Source organism: Pelodiscus sinensis, chromosome 6 (genome assembly GCF_052426305.1).
Source record: "Pelodiscus sinensis isolate ZL-2025 chromosome 6, ASM5242630v1, whole genome shotgun sequence".
NCBI lineage: Eukaryota > Metazoa > Chordata > Testudines > Trionychidae > Pelodiscus > Pelodiscus sinensis.
In genome coordinates, this window is record NC_143057.1 from 22,582,505 (window position 1) to 22,599,289 (window position 16,785).

General features: G+C 40.5%; 1 protein-coding gene across 7 annotated transcripts in view; it reads left to right on the forward strand.

The window, feature by feature from the left end:
• The window catches only part of BNC2 (basonuclin zinc finger protein 2), a 474,676-nt gene that overhangs the window by 306,173 nt on the left and 151,718 nt on the right, over positions 1–16,785 (forward strand). For all 7 annotated transcript variants that reach the window (XM_075931527.2, XM_089779189.1, XM_089779192.1 and 4 more), the window contains one exon: positions 3,119–3,221. In XM_075931527.2, the coding sequence (XP_075787642.2) occupies positions 3,119–3,221 (103 nt within the window). The remainder of the gene's footprint in view (positions 1–3,118; positions 3,222–16,785) is intronic.

The following is a 16,785-nucleotide window of genomic DNA, read 5'->3' on the forward strand; positions in this document are numbered from 1 at the left end:
AAATTTTCTGAAAAATATTATTTTTTTTGTGGGGAATGATTTTTATGTTCCAGCCAATTATCCAACTGTTAACTTCATAAGCTCCCGTGACTTCAGACCAACTGCTTTACATTTTTAAAGAAAAAAACCATAATTCTGTCAAATGGATTAGAGAATGATCAAATTATTTTTTTTATTAAACCTTTAAAATAAGGTATTTCAGATTATTTTAAAAGTAAAAGCAGGGAACGATAGAGAGATGATGAGCCCCATCATTCCTCGCCCTGCCAGTAAAGTTACATGAGTCTTGTTTGTTTTACCAAGAAACATAGAACTCATGAATTATCATCGGGTCACACTAAAACAGTAATCTAAGGCCAGGTCTACACTAAGGGAGACAGCTGACCTAAGATATGCAACTTCAGCTTCACGAATAGCGTAGCTGGAGTTGATGTACCTTAGGTAGAGTTTTCGTGGTGTCCCCACTGCTGGAGGTTGATGGGAGAAGCTTGCCCAAGGACACATAGGAAGCTTTTGGCAGAGCAGGGAGCTCTCCTGGGGCCCAAAAACTAACATCCTAACTACCATGCTTCATTTTTCTGAAATGCCACGTGGTTCCTATTTATATACAGAAAATGTATAGTCGTGTATCTGCATCTCTGAATCCTGAATATGGGCTAACGTATCAAGATTCCTAAGGAGGAAAAAGAGAGGCCCACTTAAGGTTCGGCTAAATATCTGGGCCTGGTTACATACCGTATGTAAGGCTTTCTGATCTAGCTATTTAAAAAATGACATTTTTATGTTTGTGAAAAAATTTCATGAATTTTCAAATACTGTGCCATTTTGCTGTTATGAGTTCTTAATGTAGGAAACACATAGCTGAGTAGAATAATATCCTCAATATGACTGAAGCTTTTCTTTAAGCACAAAAGAGGAAACTTTTTTTTAGCTCATCATTTTAAAATGGTTAAGTCGATCATTTTGAAAGGTGTGAGATAAAACTCACTTTTTAAAATGAAACACTGTATTTCAAGTTTCAGCCTGATTCCATTTTTACAGGCAAAGGGCAATAGGTATGTTTATAGTGGAAATTCTGGTCAACTTTTAATAAAGCAGCTCTAGCAGGTGACATTATTTCAGATGGTGTTTGTGCATGCAAGTGTGCGTAGCAGCAACATGTAATTAAATAAATCCACAATAAATTGGTGGTAGAAAATAGTTTTAGAAAGAAGTGATATAATGCATTTGTAAGGAAAAACTCCTTTGCAGTATAAAAGGAATACCATTCCATTTTGTAATGCCTTCACTCTTTTTGCAGTACAATTAATTACTAAGTTCATTAATTAATGAACATATTAGAGAAAGACACCATTACTGACCGGGGGGACCTGATATATTACTGAGTCAATAAACTATTGAACATGGAATGGGACTTTTCAGTAGATTTTTTCCCTTGTAACCCACAAACATATATTATTCTGCATAATCAGCAGTTCTTTTGTGTCCTTATATTTCATATTACTAATTATTTTAATCAATGTTACATATGGCAATATTTTACATCCTAGCTAATGAGTAAAGGCAGTTGACTTTGGGAGTAAATCCCTGAAAAATCTGGATTTTTTTTTCCAGTAGGGCTTTTGAGAGTCAAAGGTAGTAAAAGAGCAGACTAGATGGGAGGGAGGAAAAACTCCTGCATAAGAAATGGAGCAAAGAAAGAAAGATTGAGTGAGTCAGTGAACCACAAATGGCTTTAAGTTGCTGTATCTGATGCAAATAAATAAATGTCTAAAATAGCCTGAACTCTTCTCATTGTCAGCAAACAAAGAGTTTAGCTTGGCCATGTTTAATGTTGTTTTCCTTACAAATCTGATGCTTTTAGTACAGTGAAGGTATTTCCAGTTACTTAATAGATATTGCAGATCTTTAAGTAGAAGAACACAGGAGAGGTTTGTAATGCAGCAACATTCATAAAGCTCCCATGCATCTGCTGTCATAGGTATCAAACTCCCACTGAACCCCCAAGTAATCATTGATTGTATTTTAATCTGTAGAGATATCTTTTCCTGGAAGCACTGGTAGTTGCAGTAGATTGTTAATCTGTGAATGATCAGACTAATTCCCTCTTGTCTCAGAAACCTCTAAGCAAATTACACCTAAATGCAAGCCATAAATTTATTAGTAGCAGTTGGAGAGTCCGGGTCATCTTTTGCACTATTTAAAAACACAGGTCTCACCCCATTTATGCTGACTTTCTGTGATTTTCCCCCCTTCCTGCCAAGTAAACTTGCTTAGCTTTTTAAAGTAGTGTTAAGAATTAGTTTATTTAGACGTTTTCATCATCCTGATTTTAAATCTCAATATTCAATCTGTGTTTTAGTAGATTTCCTTTTAAGAAAAAGTGGGAAAATGTCTTTAAATAAATATAAGGGGCCAAAAGGCAAAGGGTTGTTTATGTGTGGAGATCGGAGAGAAATTATAAATGCAGAGGAAAGTTCCTCTGTATCTCATGAGCTAGTGCTATCTGTACCTCTGACTTGATTGCTGCTTTGGGAAAACCAGTTCCCAGATCAGTGGCTTTCTTCTGATACTTAACTGCATTAGACTTTGTGGTAAATCCCAACAGGAAAACAGGAAAATGATGCTTGGACAGAGTAGGAAAAAAAGAGATCTTTGCTCTGCCTTTTTGTATATTTTTATGTGCGTGTTTCACTCTTGATTATAATCAGTGTGACATAGTGCTATGTGAAGCAACATTTTCCTTCGGGCACTTGCTGTGTGAACTCAGGAAATTTGTAGAACACCTTTGAAATCTCCCACCCGATTGAAATAAAATTAGTCCTTGATCTGTATTATTTTAAAGAATTTCAGGATTTATTCAACCTATGAAATAATGGAATGTATCATTATTATGGAATGGACCTTTTTATTCAAACTGCTCAGGCATATTGACATATACATTTTAAACTGGAAAAATAAATCCTATTTAAAAGAATGACCAATGCTTTGCATTTTAGGTTTTCCCCCCCCCTTTTTTTTTATTTAAAAAAAACCCAGCCACATATGGGCAAGTATTTAAAAACCACATTTTTTTGTATGTGCTAAGATATTTATATACATTTGTTTCTTTTTCCAGGCCATCCGCTGTACACTGGTAAATTGCACATGTGAATGTTTCCAGCCAGGGAAGATTAACCTGAGAACGTGTGATCATTGTAAACATGGTTGGGTGGCACATGGTAAGAAATGTCTGTTCTTTTATCCTTTCTGTTTTATCTGTTTCTCTCTATCTCAATAGGGCCTTACCAAATTCACAGCAATGAAAAATGCATCACAGACTATGAAATCTTGTCTGTTCCCATGAAATAGTGTCTTTAGTGTGTTTTTACCCTACATTATACAGATTTCATGGAGAGAGGCGAGTCATGATCAAATGTGGGGTATTGACCCAAAAAGTAGTTGTGAGGCAGTCACAAGTTTATTTGGGGAGGACAAGATATTGCCACCCTTATTTCTGTGCTGCCTTCAGAGAGTGGTGGCTATTGGTCGGGCCCCCAGCTCTAAAGCAGAGCCCTGCCTGCAGCCACACAGAAATAAGGATGGCAATACTATATCACGTCATCCTTCCTTCTGTGCTGCTGCCCTCAGAGCCGAATAGCTAGGCAGTGGCAGCTGCTGGCTGAGGGCGCTGCTCTACAGGCAGCAGCACAGAAATAAGGGTGACAATACCAGACTACGCCAGGCGTCTGCTCGGCTGCTGACAGCGGCTCTTCTTTCAGAGCCGAGCTCCTGCCTACCTGCTGCCACTCTCTGGCCATCCCGCTCTGAAGGCAGCGCTGCTGTCATCAACAGCACAGAAGAAGGGGTGTCAGTACCATCACAGTCCACCCCTACAATAATCTTGCAACTTCCTTTTTTTGGTCAGGATCCTCAACATTTGATTTAAATAGCTGAAATCATGAAATGTAGTTTTTAAAATTGTGACCATGCAATTGACCAAAAACGATGGTGAATTTGGTTGGGCCGCACTCATTCGACACAGTGATAATAGCCATATCTGTCTATGCACATTTGGGTATGTGCTTTTCTTAAAGCCCTCTCTACAGTTGAGCAGAGAGGGATGCTGACAACGACTTCTAGTGTCAGTGCAAGTAATGAGTTTAACTTTCTGCTGATAGCCAGTGCTTAATTTGTAATGAAGCAAGTGCCAGGGCTCAAGCAATTTTTTTACATACGTGTTTGGTGCAGCAAGTGCAGAGGTGCCAGGCTGTTAACTGCCAAGCCCGGAGGTGCTGGGGCTCAGCTCTGGCAAGCCCTGGTACAAGTTACGCATTGTGTATAGCTCAGAGAACATGTCCTGGTTTCCAAGCAGTAATGCTACACCCACAGCTGTTAGCAGAAGGGCAAGATGTTTCATACTATGGTTGCACTGTGAACTTTACATTGCACATATGCAGGAGCCAAAGAGTTTCTGAATCCAACGGGAACTCAGACATATCCCTGTCAAGCCGTGTGGAGCCAGGATGTAAGAATGAAACTGGTATATCCACGTATGCTGAATGAAAACATTGGTGGTAGTTGGCCCTCATAATATTGCTTAGCAGCTGTCTTTATCTTCGCTAAGTGAAATTGGGTAAAGGAGTATTGGAGCGGGCTCATGTGTTTGGCTCACATCTAAAGAAATTTTATAAATATACACTACTTACTTGGGATTGAATCCTATTTTTTTAGAAGTTTGTCACAAGCCAATCTTATGTACCTGGTCACATCTTATACAGTTACATAAGAATGGACATACTGGGTCAGACCCAAGTTCCAACTAACCCAGTATCCTGTCTTCTGACAGTAACCAATGCCAGGTGCCCCACAGGGAATGATCAGGTGATCCAACTCCTGGTGCCCATTCCCAGTTACTGACAAACAGAGGCTAGGGGACACCATTTCTGTCCATTGATGGAGCTAACTTCCATGAATTTATCTAGCTCTTTTTTTGAATCCTGTTAAAGTCCTGGCCTTCACAACATCCTCTGGCAAGGAGTTTCACAGGTTAACTGTGTGTTGTGTGAAGAAATACCTCCTTTTGTATGTTTTAATCCTGCTATCCAGTAAAGCCAATTACAAGACAAATAATAAAGAGATATTTTCTTCTGAAATGATTTCAAAAGTATCAGGAGAAAATAGAGAGACGGCTATAGTTGCAGAAAAAAATAATTTGTCTGTTTTTTCTTCTGACAGTTCAGACTATTGGCCCCGAAACAAACATACTCTCCATTCCTCACTTTTGCCAAGCATCCAGTGGGTTTTGTTGTATAAATCCTGTTTTATTTCAGTAAAACCTGAAGGAGATGATCAGTACCTTCCTCCTAAAATGCCCTTTTGTACATATTTATGTAGCCCCATATCAGTGCAGCTCCAGCAATTAATGCTCTTTTTTAAAAGCTTTAATCTCCAGATGAAATGTCAGTGTTACTTTTTTTTTTTTAAACAAGGAACTCTGAGACATCCAGACTGGTTCCTTCAAATACCCAGCCACAATAAACATCATACATAAAAATATACATTAGTAAAATAGATTCTATATCCTCAAAGCACTCTGAAGTTCCTTTAAAATGTCTCTTTCCCTTTTAAGTGGTAAGATTTGTAAGCCCCATTATAGTTGCAAGTTTAATCTACTCCCACAGTGTCCATCATCCTGTGCAAGAGGTAATACACACTGAAAATGAGTAGACACGAGAAGTAATTCTTCTACTTTACGCTGTACTGATTAGGCGTCCGTTGGAGAATTGTGTCCAGTTCAGGACGCTGCATTTCAGGAAAGACATGGAGAATTTAGAGGGGATCCAAGAGAGAAGAGCAACAGAGATGGTTGGAAGTCTAGAGAACATGGCCTATGGGGGAGCACTGGGGACATTGAGCTAGTTTGGTTTGGAAAGGAGAAGACTGAGAGGGAACATGATAGCCATTTTCAAGTATCTAAGGGGATGTTCAAGTATTTAAGGAGGAGGGAGAAAAGTTGTTCTCCTTGGCCTCTGATGCTGGGACAAGAGGAAATGGACATGTAGGGCATGTCTAGACTACATTTTGAAATATCTCGATGATGGAGCTTCCACAATCCCCGTAGGCAATCTATTCCGGTGTTTAACTACCCTGAGAGTTAAAAAGTTTTTCCCACTGCCCAACCCAAACCTCTCTTACTGCACTCTTAGGCTATGTCTACAAAGATTTTTCGAAAGAGGATATGCAAATTCTGCAGGAATTTACATAGCTTCTTCCGATCGCATTTCTGAAAGAGGATCTTTCGAAAGCGAAAGTAGTTTGGATGCGTTTTTTTGGGGGAAAAAACCCTTTTTCGAAAAACTGCATAAACCTCCTTTTTTTAGAAAGAGAGCGTTTTTTTCAAGAACCCTCCCATCCAGACTCTCCCCCTCATCCAAATTCCCACAGAATGTGCATATTGTCTTTCAAAAAATCTTTGTAGTTTAGACATAGCCTAAGAGTGCAACAAGGGAGGTTTAGGTTGGACAATGGGAAAAACTTCTTAACTCTCAGGGTAGTTAAACACGGGAATAGATTGCCTAGGGGGGTTGTGGAAGCTCCGTCATTGGAGATATTTCAGAACAGGTTAGACAGACATCTACAAGAGACGATCTGGATGTTGATTGGTCCTGCCATGCAGGTGGGGACTGGACTTGATGACCTCTATGGTCCCTTCCAGGTCTAGTGTTCTAAGATTCTAGAATTCCATTTGTGGCTGTGTGCTTCTGTTAAGCATGTCTGTATGCTTAACAAACTGAAAAGCAAGCAGTTCTAGGGGGCTTCTAGGGAAGAGTATGCAGGAACAGATTCTGTCCTGTGTCACTTTGTAATGAATCGATAAAGCCCACTGATGATACTGAAGATTAAATGGACAAGTAGGTAGCTGGTTTGCAGATGAATTATGAAGTGGATTCTTAATAGGGCTCAGCTTCTTTCTGTTTTTCAAAATTCCAGTCAAGATACATGATCTTGCAAGATAACCAGCCCTGTTCACATTCTTAGGGGCTTTCAGCCATCACAATGTCTTTGTAGTTCAGGTAGACATCCGCCATTATGCAGAGTCAGCACACAAAGATTTGCTGTTTAAAGGGGATGGAAAAAGACTCATCTGGCCTATTTCCAGTGGCTAGACAAATTACTTCTCCATGTTGAATATTAGTAATCATATGGCCTGCTTCATGGACTTTATTTCATTTATCCAGAATTCCACATAACAGTATGGCTTGATTTCTCTGGTTCAAGGGTGGGGAATCTTTTTTGTGTTGGGGGTCGCTGACCCACAGAAACATCAGTCAGGGGCTGCATACAAGTGAGAAGCAAAAAAACAAAAAACAAATCCTCACTGACATGACCCCTGACTGAGAAGGAGAAAGACACTCCCTACATTCCCCTCGCACTCCATAGACTAGTGGGGCCTAAACTAGTTGATTTTGTGTGCTCCAGCCCCATGAGGAAGCAGTGGGAGTCTGAAGTGCCAATGTGGACTTCTCAGTGCCAGGGAGGGGGGGAGCCCTGAGCCTCAGGGGCTGGATCCAGGCATGCCAGGGGCCGCATCTGGCTCTTGGGCGTTAGGTTCCCCACCCCAGTCTGGTTGGTAGTCTTCTGTGAAGTGAACGGGCTGAAAATGGGAATATTAGAAGATAGTATGAGGCCACCATGATACATGTAACAGAAATGGCCTAGGACGGTACTTAAGCTGAAAGATGAATGCTGTAAGCACAGGGCACATCACTTGCTCCTATGCTGTAATGTTTTCAAATAGAAAAGTTGAGTTCAGATAGATATTAACAAAAGTGATTCACAAAATCATCTTATTTTCTTTTAGCTCCTCTAGAGTAGATGAAGCAGGAATATTTACATTTTATCTCAGCGTAAGACTCGTCGGATCTATTTTGCGTATGCACACTCAGAGCAAAGGCTAACATGTTAGTTTCTGAAGACTGTGTGATGAGTCCACTTGAGTTGTTGACTTTAGCTACTTTCCAAAATTTTGAGAGGGACATTCAGAAGCAGACTGATTAACTCATAGCACTGTTGACCTGGATTTTAAAATCAGTGAGTCACGCTCTTGTTCAAAAATTGCTTCTGTTAAGTCCTAAAACCTCTACTTTAAAAACAATTGATAAGAAAATACAAGTGGTAGTTCTTACTGCCAGGAGTGGCTCGAGGTGAGCTGCCGGCAGCTGGCACCCTAGGCGGAATGCGTGATCGGCACCCCGCCTCCACAGCCCTCAATGGCGTGACGTCATCATTTGGCGCTCCGTTGAACGTGGCACTCTAGGTGACTACCGAGGTTGCCTGCATCCACAGGACGCCCTGCTTACTGCATTAATTAGGGTTTTTTCTTCTGGTTTTCGTTAACAAATTTCCACTTGTATCCTTAACAGATGAGGTAATGTTTTATTAAATGTAATTACCAAAGAACAGGCATTTTCCATATGAAGTACTAAGCATATCCAAGCTTGATAACCTAAAATCATCATTAACTGCAAATGTCAAAAATAGGCCTCAATTGCACTTGTCAGATTTCCCTCACTCATCCACCCAGAGTTAATGCACACTAATAATTGTCACTTTGAAATGTTCTGGGGCCAAGAAGGAAACGGCACGCAGCCATTGTGGTATTATTTCACATAGCAACTACTGTCTTTGGGTTTTCCCCCCTCCCTCCCATTTCTATTGTCTCATGTTTTTCTCTCCTCACCTAAAACGATGTGTGTGCTTCTTGAAAGGAAAGGTTTCCTACAAGTTCAATTCTTTTCTATTCAGAAGTGCCGAAGACGGATATCAATATAAGAGCAGATTGATCAAAGAGGTTCTTTTGTAGCAAGATAAGTGTTTCTGTTGGCAAAAGTTCAGTTTATCTAGTTTTGACCCTGTACCCTTACAATATAGTAGTAATCCTACCATCATTACTTTGAAGGCTCAAGCCAAAATCTGCATGGGATGTAGCCCATTCTCTAGTATTAGGGAATTGATTGTAGTTAGTATGAATTGCTGGAGGGATATAGCCAACTGAGTTGTTTAAATTCTCTTTCAGCTGAAACTTGGCTTTAGTATAGTCAGGTTGGATGCAGATTTATTTTCTAAAACAAAACAAAAATCATTTAATTTGTATATACCCTTACCTAGGCCGAAAGCAGTAAAACAGATAAGGGTTAAAAGAAATTAAATCAGATCCACAAGGATACAAAATGAATAAATAAAATTCTAATGGTGAAATTGTTGGGCACTTGCATATAGTGATGTTCAGGGCCATTTGGTATTTTTTAATGAAAAAAATCCAATACTTATTTGAATAGCTGTTGTAGCTACTTCTCCTAATGTAATGCTAAGGAAATAACCTTAAAATTATACCAGATTGGGTACAAAAATCCTCTTGTCAAACTTCAACAATGATGGTAATGATAATGGTATTTTACAAGCACCCTTTTCCCACCCATCCCAAAATATTACTTTAGGCCAGTCGGAAAGGTGGATTATGGTAGGCAGTAATAAAATCCTGATGAAGTGGTTTCCATTATAGTCAGAATTTAGATCAATGGTTCTCAGCAGCCCCACTATACAAATTCGTCTATCTCTCCTGGTAAAGAGAAAATTTGTCTATTTGAACTTACTAACTCCTGGTGAAAAATACGGGGACAGAGCAAAATATGAGTAATTTTGTAAATGAAGCATAATGAGGGATAATTTTGCTTTTAAGGAAAGTCCTCTCTTATGTTTACAGTAGCAGCTCCCAGTTCAGTTTCTTCTTTGAGTAAAAGCCACTGGCATCCTTGAAGTAGCATTTGTCCAGTCGATCTGTCCTTAACATAAGAATGTGAACTGTCATGGCAGATGGATCATTGTTGTGGCATTTAGTCCAGCTGAATCACTAACTGTATATAGTATCAATGGAAGTACCATGTTATCCTCTTAATTTTTTTTTTTTTTCGCAAAATAATTTCAGGTTTTCACAATAAGAAACAACATGTTTTGCTGCAGTGTGCTGAAACTAGTCAGGACATTCTGCTTCACTACAAATGGAGTTACACTATATCAGAGTTTACTATTGTCAGTTCATTTGTATGCTTATTAAACCTCTGTTCACAGTCACACTGACTGAAAAATGTAATCATAAATATTTTCTTGCATTACTCACAAATTGGTCACCAATCTAAACTCAGTTAGAGGGCAGGTAGAGACGCATTCTTGAAATTTTGTGCAACTATTAATACTCTTGGGCTACTTGAATTTCACACTATTATTGGAATTGAGCTGTTGAGGGCAATTAAGTATTTTGTGAATTTTTTGTTTTGTTTTCCTGTGTAAAAGTGGACTTTTTCTTTTGGCCCTTAGCTGTCTAGTCAACTAGGCCATGTCTTTTTCTTGGTGTATGCTGAGTAGAGCAGCTCTGGCCAAGATCTTTTATTCGAGACACTATGCTCTGGGGTCTCTCTGAGCTATACCTGTCCTTTGAACTGCACATGATCTCTTCTGTAAGCTGGGTGCTGGCCAGGCCTTTTCTATAATAAATCTGAGCTTAAATTCCTTGCTGTATCTAATGAAAGAGAAATTGACTGGAGTTTTGCAACTCATACTGCAAATCCATTACTCCTTTTGCTTGAAAAGTTGCCATCCAGCAAGTATTGATACCCAAAGTCTCACTTTACTCTTGTAGGGAAAATATTTTTCTGGTGTCAAGTTTTTGTATAATGCACATACTAACTTATAAATGAGACCAATAATCAAAACAATGTGCCCCAACAAGCAAAAGAGAGTATCATAAGCTCACGTTTGTGACACAACTATGACTTCTTGTTTACATCAAATGGCTGAGGAGCCATTTCTATATGGTAATTTGTAAAGTGTTCAGATAACGGAGTGGTGGAAGGAGAGAGAGGAGGAAATGTGGTGGAGTAAGCGCAGAGAAAGGAGAGAAATGCTGTTGTCCTATCAGCTTTAAAATTTCTTATCTCTCTAGTGAGACTACCTGTACTTGGATGGGGAAGCTTACAACTTTTAACATGGAGTGTATGGAGGGGGAAAGGCTATGTTAAATTTAAAAACCTTTCTTTGTTATCTCATTAATCTGAGTCTAAAGCTGTTGAATGACAGAAATTTGAAACATTCCTTCTGCAAATCCAGAGTTCAGATCTGACCCAAAATCTAGGGAGATCACAGTTATAAGACTCTGGCTAAAAATCGGCATTGAGTTAGAGAGTTGATGTGTTTATGCATATTCTGTAGGTAGATTTGAAAACAAAATCCTGCAGTAGAATACTACAGGATGCTCCAAAAAAACCCAATTTGTATTAAATCATATACGTTTTCAGAATAAAATCATATTAAGGGGCCTGTTGGTTCCTCTTTGTTCAGTTATGTAGAACTCTTTCATAAACATCTTCGTAAAGGAATTTCGTTAGAATGATGTTAATCTAGCTCTCTAGACTGGATGTAATTGCTGCTGAGGTTTCAGACAGACAGCAAGGTTCCTGTACCTTACTGGGCAATTTCTTTTTAATCCATCATTTCCTTATTGTTATGGTAAGGTAAAATCAGAACTGTTGGGTGTGGTGGTTCCCCCCCCCTAAAATAAGTTTACAACTTTTAACATGGAGTGTATGGGGGGGGGGGGGGAAGGCTATGTTAAATTTAAAAACCTTTCTTTGTTATCTCATTAATCTGAGTCTAAAGCTGTTGAATGACAGAAATTTGAAACATTCCTTCTGCAAATCCAGAGTTCAGATCTGACCCAAAATCTAAGGAGGTCACAGTTGGACCTGGGAGGATAATGTGCTTCTTCAGTTTGTTTCCTTGCTTATCGGCTTACAGTTGGAGTACTTTAATGGGAAAGTACCCATGAAAACAAACTACACAATGTATTTTGCCTTTGTCATCTGGGTGTGTTTGCAAATACTTCTGTTGAATGTAAATACAAAAGGATCATGCAGAGTCCTCACAAATTATGGGCAAGAATCTCCTGATTCCAGTACTCTAGTATCACCAGGAGCTGTTTTGGTGAATGCAAAGGACAGAGATTCAGAAGTCAAATACCAAATACTCTGTTCCTTTCAGCTCTCTCACACCCGAAGTATAATGTTAGAGCAGCATTTAGTCCATAGCTTTCAATTCCAGGTCTGCTACTGATGCACTGTGTGATAGTAATCAAGTGATTTTCACGGGCCTGTCTCCACTTTCACAGTCTGAACTTAACAGCAAAGCATTTTGAGATGTTTAGAAGGAAGGTGTAGAAGTGCAAGGGATAGTAATTGCCTATCGGTTAAGTGGTATTATTGAAATTACATTTATTAACTAGCTTCCTCTCAAGATAATCCCATGTAGATTTTTTCTCCAGTGATGAAGGGAAAATGTTAAAGAAACTCTTCAATGGCTGGTCCTTCCCCTGTAGAGGAGAAGCCAGTAAAGGGCTACGAGGGCTGGGGTTGCTTCTGCAGTCCCTGTCTGGAAATGGTTTCCATCATATACAGGCTTTACAGGTTGGAACAATAGCTCTTAGAAACCCCACTATACAAATAGGTCTAACACCCCCTGATAAGAAGACTGTTTGCCTATTTAAACTTACCAACTCCTCGGGGTGCTTGCAAAATATGGGGGCAGGGCAGACATGTATAATTTGGTTAATGAAGCATAATGAAGAATAATTTTGCTTTTAGGGAAAGTGCTCTATTATGGTTACAGTGCAGTTCCCAGTTCAGTTTCTTCTTTGACTAAAAGGCAGGGGCATCCTTGAGCATACTCCATGAAGTGGGCTGACATAGGGCTTTATTATAAGCCCACTGAGGAAGATGTGGCTTGAGTCTTTGAATGAACAAGAGTAGCATAATGGTTAGAACTGACTGCTGGATTTTGAGCTTCATGGGACCAGTACTATGGAATTTTAGAGCAGGAGTCTCAGCTAGCTGTGGCTATCAGTTGGGGGTATTTTTGTAACAAGCAGTCACGGTTACCTGAATTTTAGATCAACGAAACCCATAACATCAATCCTGCTGCACATGAAGGGCTGTGATGTGCTAACCTCTTTATCAGTTTATTACTTTTTATTACATCATAAATTTTTGTATCTTGCTAACAATCCTACAGGAAGCTTAATTGTTTATAGGACCATCTTGTTTAACTAGAGCTCACCAGGTTAAGCAGAACACAAACAAAACAAACTCATCCACTCCATTCAGTATTACAACACCAGGGTAGAACAGGGAGAAAGATTTGATGGCAAGAATAAAAGTTGTATATTGCTTTCAGATGTTACACTGTAATGATAATGCCTTGGATAATTTTACCTCTGCTTTCTATATTGTTAATGTGAAAATCACTGCATGGAAAAAATAACGTTACCTTTAATTAATGGGAAGAACTTTGACTCAAGCTACAATGTTATGAGGAAATTTGTTCCCGAATAATTTAGCAGGTCCCTCTAATTTTTTATGCCATTCCCATTCTTATTTCAGAAATAGAAAATGTATTCTGGAAAACATGCACTTAAAACCCTGAAAGACTTCTCTAATTACATTCTAATTGATTGCAGTAAATTTGCTGAAGTGTATTTAAACTGGAGTTCTGTGTGAAATGGTCACAGTACATGAACTTTATGGCAATCACCCACAAGTGTCTTCTTTAGTTACGGGAGAGGGGGGTAGGGTGGGAAAGATTAGTCACATGGCCTGATATTACAAGAGCTGAACATCTTCAGATATCAGGGCAGACATGTCTCAGTGGGAATTTGAGGATGCTCAGCGCCTCCCAGGAGGCACTTGGCAGAGTTGGGCCTTAGGAATATTTAGTTACTTAAGTGTACAATTGCACAGATACATTGGTTAGCTACAGTTCTTTGTTTTATAACAGTGGTCTCCCACCTTTTCAACAACAAGATCACTTTTTCAATTTAAATGCAATGTAAGATCTACTTCAAACCCAAATACACTTGCCCTGTTTCCTTCCCACCCCTTCTCTGAGGCTTCACCCTGCTCACTCCATCCCCCTTCCTGCGCCATCCTCACTTACTTTCACCAGACTAGGGTAGGGGGTTGGGGTGCAGGCTCTGGTCTTGGGTCAAGTGGTTTGGAGTGTGGGAGGGGCTCTGGGCTTAGCCCAGGGCGGGGGATTGGGGTCCAGGAGGGGTTTCAGGGTTGAGCTCTCAGAAAGGAGTTTGGGAGCAGGGGGACTCATGTCTGGGGCAGAAGGTTGGGTGTAGGAGGAAGTTCAGGGCTGGGACAAGGTTTCAGGAAGCAGGCTCTGTCTGGGGACCATTTAATTGAGACAGCTTCCAGGTGGTGGAGCAGTGGAGATAAGGTAGCCTTACTCCTGCCTTGCCCTGCACCACTCCTGAAAGCAGCTGGCATGTACAGCAAGGGCTCCATTGTGCCATGTGCTGCCCCTCATCTACAGGCACTGAGCCTAGGGTTGCCAGGTGTCTGGTTTTGAACCGGATAGTCCAGTATTTGAGCTCTCTGTTTGGGAAACAAATTGAGAAAATATAAATGTCCGGTATGTTTTAAATAAGATATAATATAGATTGTGATGTAATGTTAAGTGTGTCCGGTGTTTTTGTTGAAACTATCTGGCAACCCTAACTGAGCCCACAGCTTTTCTGGCCACGGTTCCCCATTACAGATCAATGGGAGCTGCAGGAGTGGTGTCTGCAGTCAAGAGCAGCATGTGGAGACCCCCTGCTCTGCCTCTCTCAAGGGCTGCAGGGACATGCCAGCCACTTCCAGGAACAGCAATTACCACAGGGATAATTACTCCAGCCATGACAGGTTAGGCATTTTAGAACTCACTACTCAAAGAATGAAATTTAAGCATGAGAGAAAAATGAAAATTACGAAATGCACAGACCAGTCAAAAACCAAAAATAACACACTTCGCAAGCAGTAAAAGAAGTAACGACCCCCACGTAGGTGTTGGGTCAGGAGATGACAGTGAAGGCCAGCATGTATGTTTGTGAGAATGACAGAGACACATACAGTGTGTGAGAGGGACAGAGATTTGCATTGCCATGCTTCCTCCATCCCCTTCCCTCTGTGAGGAGACAGGATACAGAAGTGAGGGGAGGAGAGACACCCTGACATCAGTGCCCCTCTTTTCCCTCCCACACCCTGCACAGCAAGCAGGAGGCTCCCATGGGGGCAGCTCCAAGGCAGACGGCAGGAGAAGCATGACAGTGGGTAGAGGGGCAACTAAAGTGCCAGTGCTTGATAGCTTCCTTGCCAAACAGTCAGGATCACCTGTCAGAGGCTCCAAGATCTACTGGTAGATCCCGATTTACTAGTTGCTGACGACTGTTTTATAGTTTTTGAAACAGAATGATATATACCAATTGGTGATTGCTGGCAGCCTGTTGGCCATCTTAGGTATTCGCAAGCTAATTGTGGTTTGGGGATTATCATCCTGAAAATCTACTATGGTCTTAATTTGCAGATCAAAGTCCTTTTTGCCCTCTGAAGGCAGCCCTACAAAATTATATTTTCCACTCCTCCCAAGTAATATCTATTCATTACTGTTTTAAGACTCATATAAAGATGAACATCACCCAGACAAATTGTGTGATGTGGCACAGTGAAGTCTGTGAAACTCCGAATTCAGTCTCTCAATAAGGATCCCCACATTTGCTTATAGGAAAGATTATAGTAAATCATAACAGGGTATGCTATCTCCAACACAAATGTACCCCATCCCAGTGGCACTAGAACAGCTTTTAGAGTGGGGGTGCCGATCTACATAACCACACAAACACCTGTCCACACCCCTCACCTCCCTTCAGCTGGACCCAGTGGCCAAGAGGGATCCAGGGCTGACAATGGCCCTGTGTGGCAGGAGCAGGGAGTTATTGGAAGGGATGCCAGGAGCAAAACCTGGGGGTGCTACAAATCCCCCTCACATCGACTGCCTGCCCCTATGGCCAATCCCACTGTGGCGTAGCTGGAGGGATGCTTCAGGATGGGCATAGATGTTGGGCAAGGAGGAGGAAGACTGGAAGATGAATGGGTAGTCAAAAGAACCTACATGCATGAAATGAGTAACGTCTGTTACAAACTGTTTATCCTCATCATTAATTTTTAAAAAAATATAGGCCTGTGTACTAGTCAGCAGTGGCCATTTCATCTTGGTAAGATGGTTATACTAGTGCATTAAGGTAACTATGCTGCAATTCTCATGGTTATCCCTATCAGTTAAGAAAACAGCGTTGTCCTCATTTTGTAACCTGCAATCCCTGGCCACCTGAAGGGCACGTCAGCCAACTAGACTGCTTGCTAAATGTAGACATGCCACAAGACCATCCTTACCAAGCCTGTCACTTGTTGACACCTAGAATCTCAACTCCACACAGTGGCAAGGAAAGAGCAAGAGGGATTTGCTTTTGAAGAGTAGGAGGAAAGTGAGCACTGAGTTTTCTTCTCTCTCTCTACCTCCTCCCCCCATATAAACTTCCCTGACCGTTCCCTGCCCTCAGTGACAGGTGTCCTGGTTTTTCACTTAGACAGCCTGCTCACCCTGAGAATGTTTAATAGTCCATATTTTATTCTGGGAATAGACAGAGGCTCCCCTATCTCTCATAGCAGTTAAGTCCCTTTGATCATACCAGACATCAACAGGGAAAAAAGAACTGTTTTTTTAATTTAATTTTCTTTTAAGGTTCACTCTTGAGTTTAAAAAATATCCCCTCTCGTTGAGTCTCTCCAAACTGTCAAAGTTCTTCCTAAACTTCATTTTACAAGCAATAACTTAGGGGAAACTTTTTCTTCCTGTATTGATGAAAAACATTTT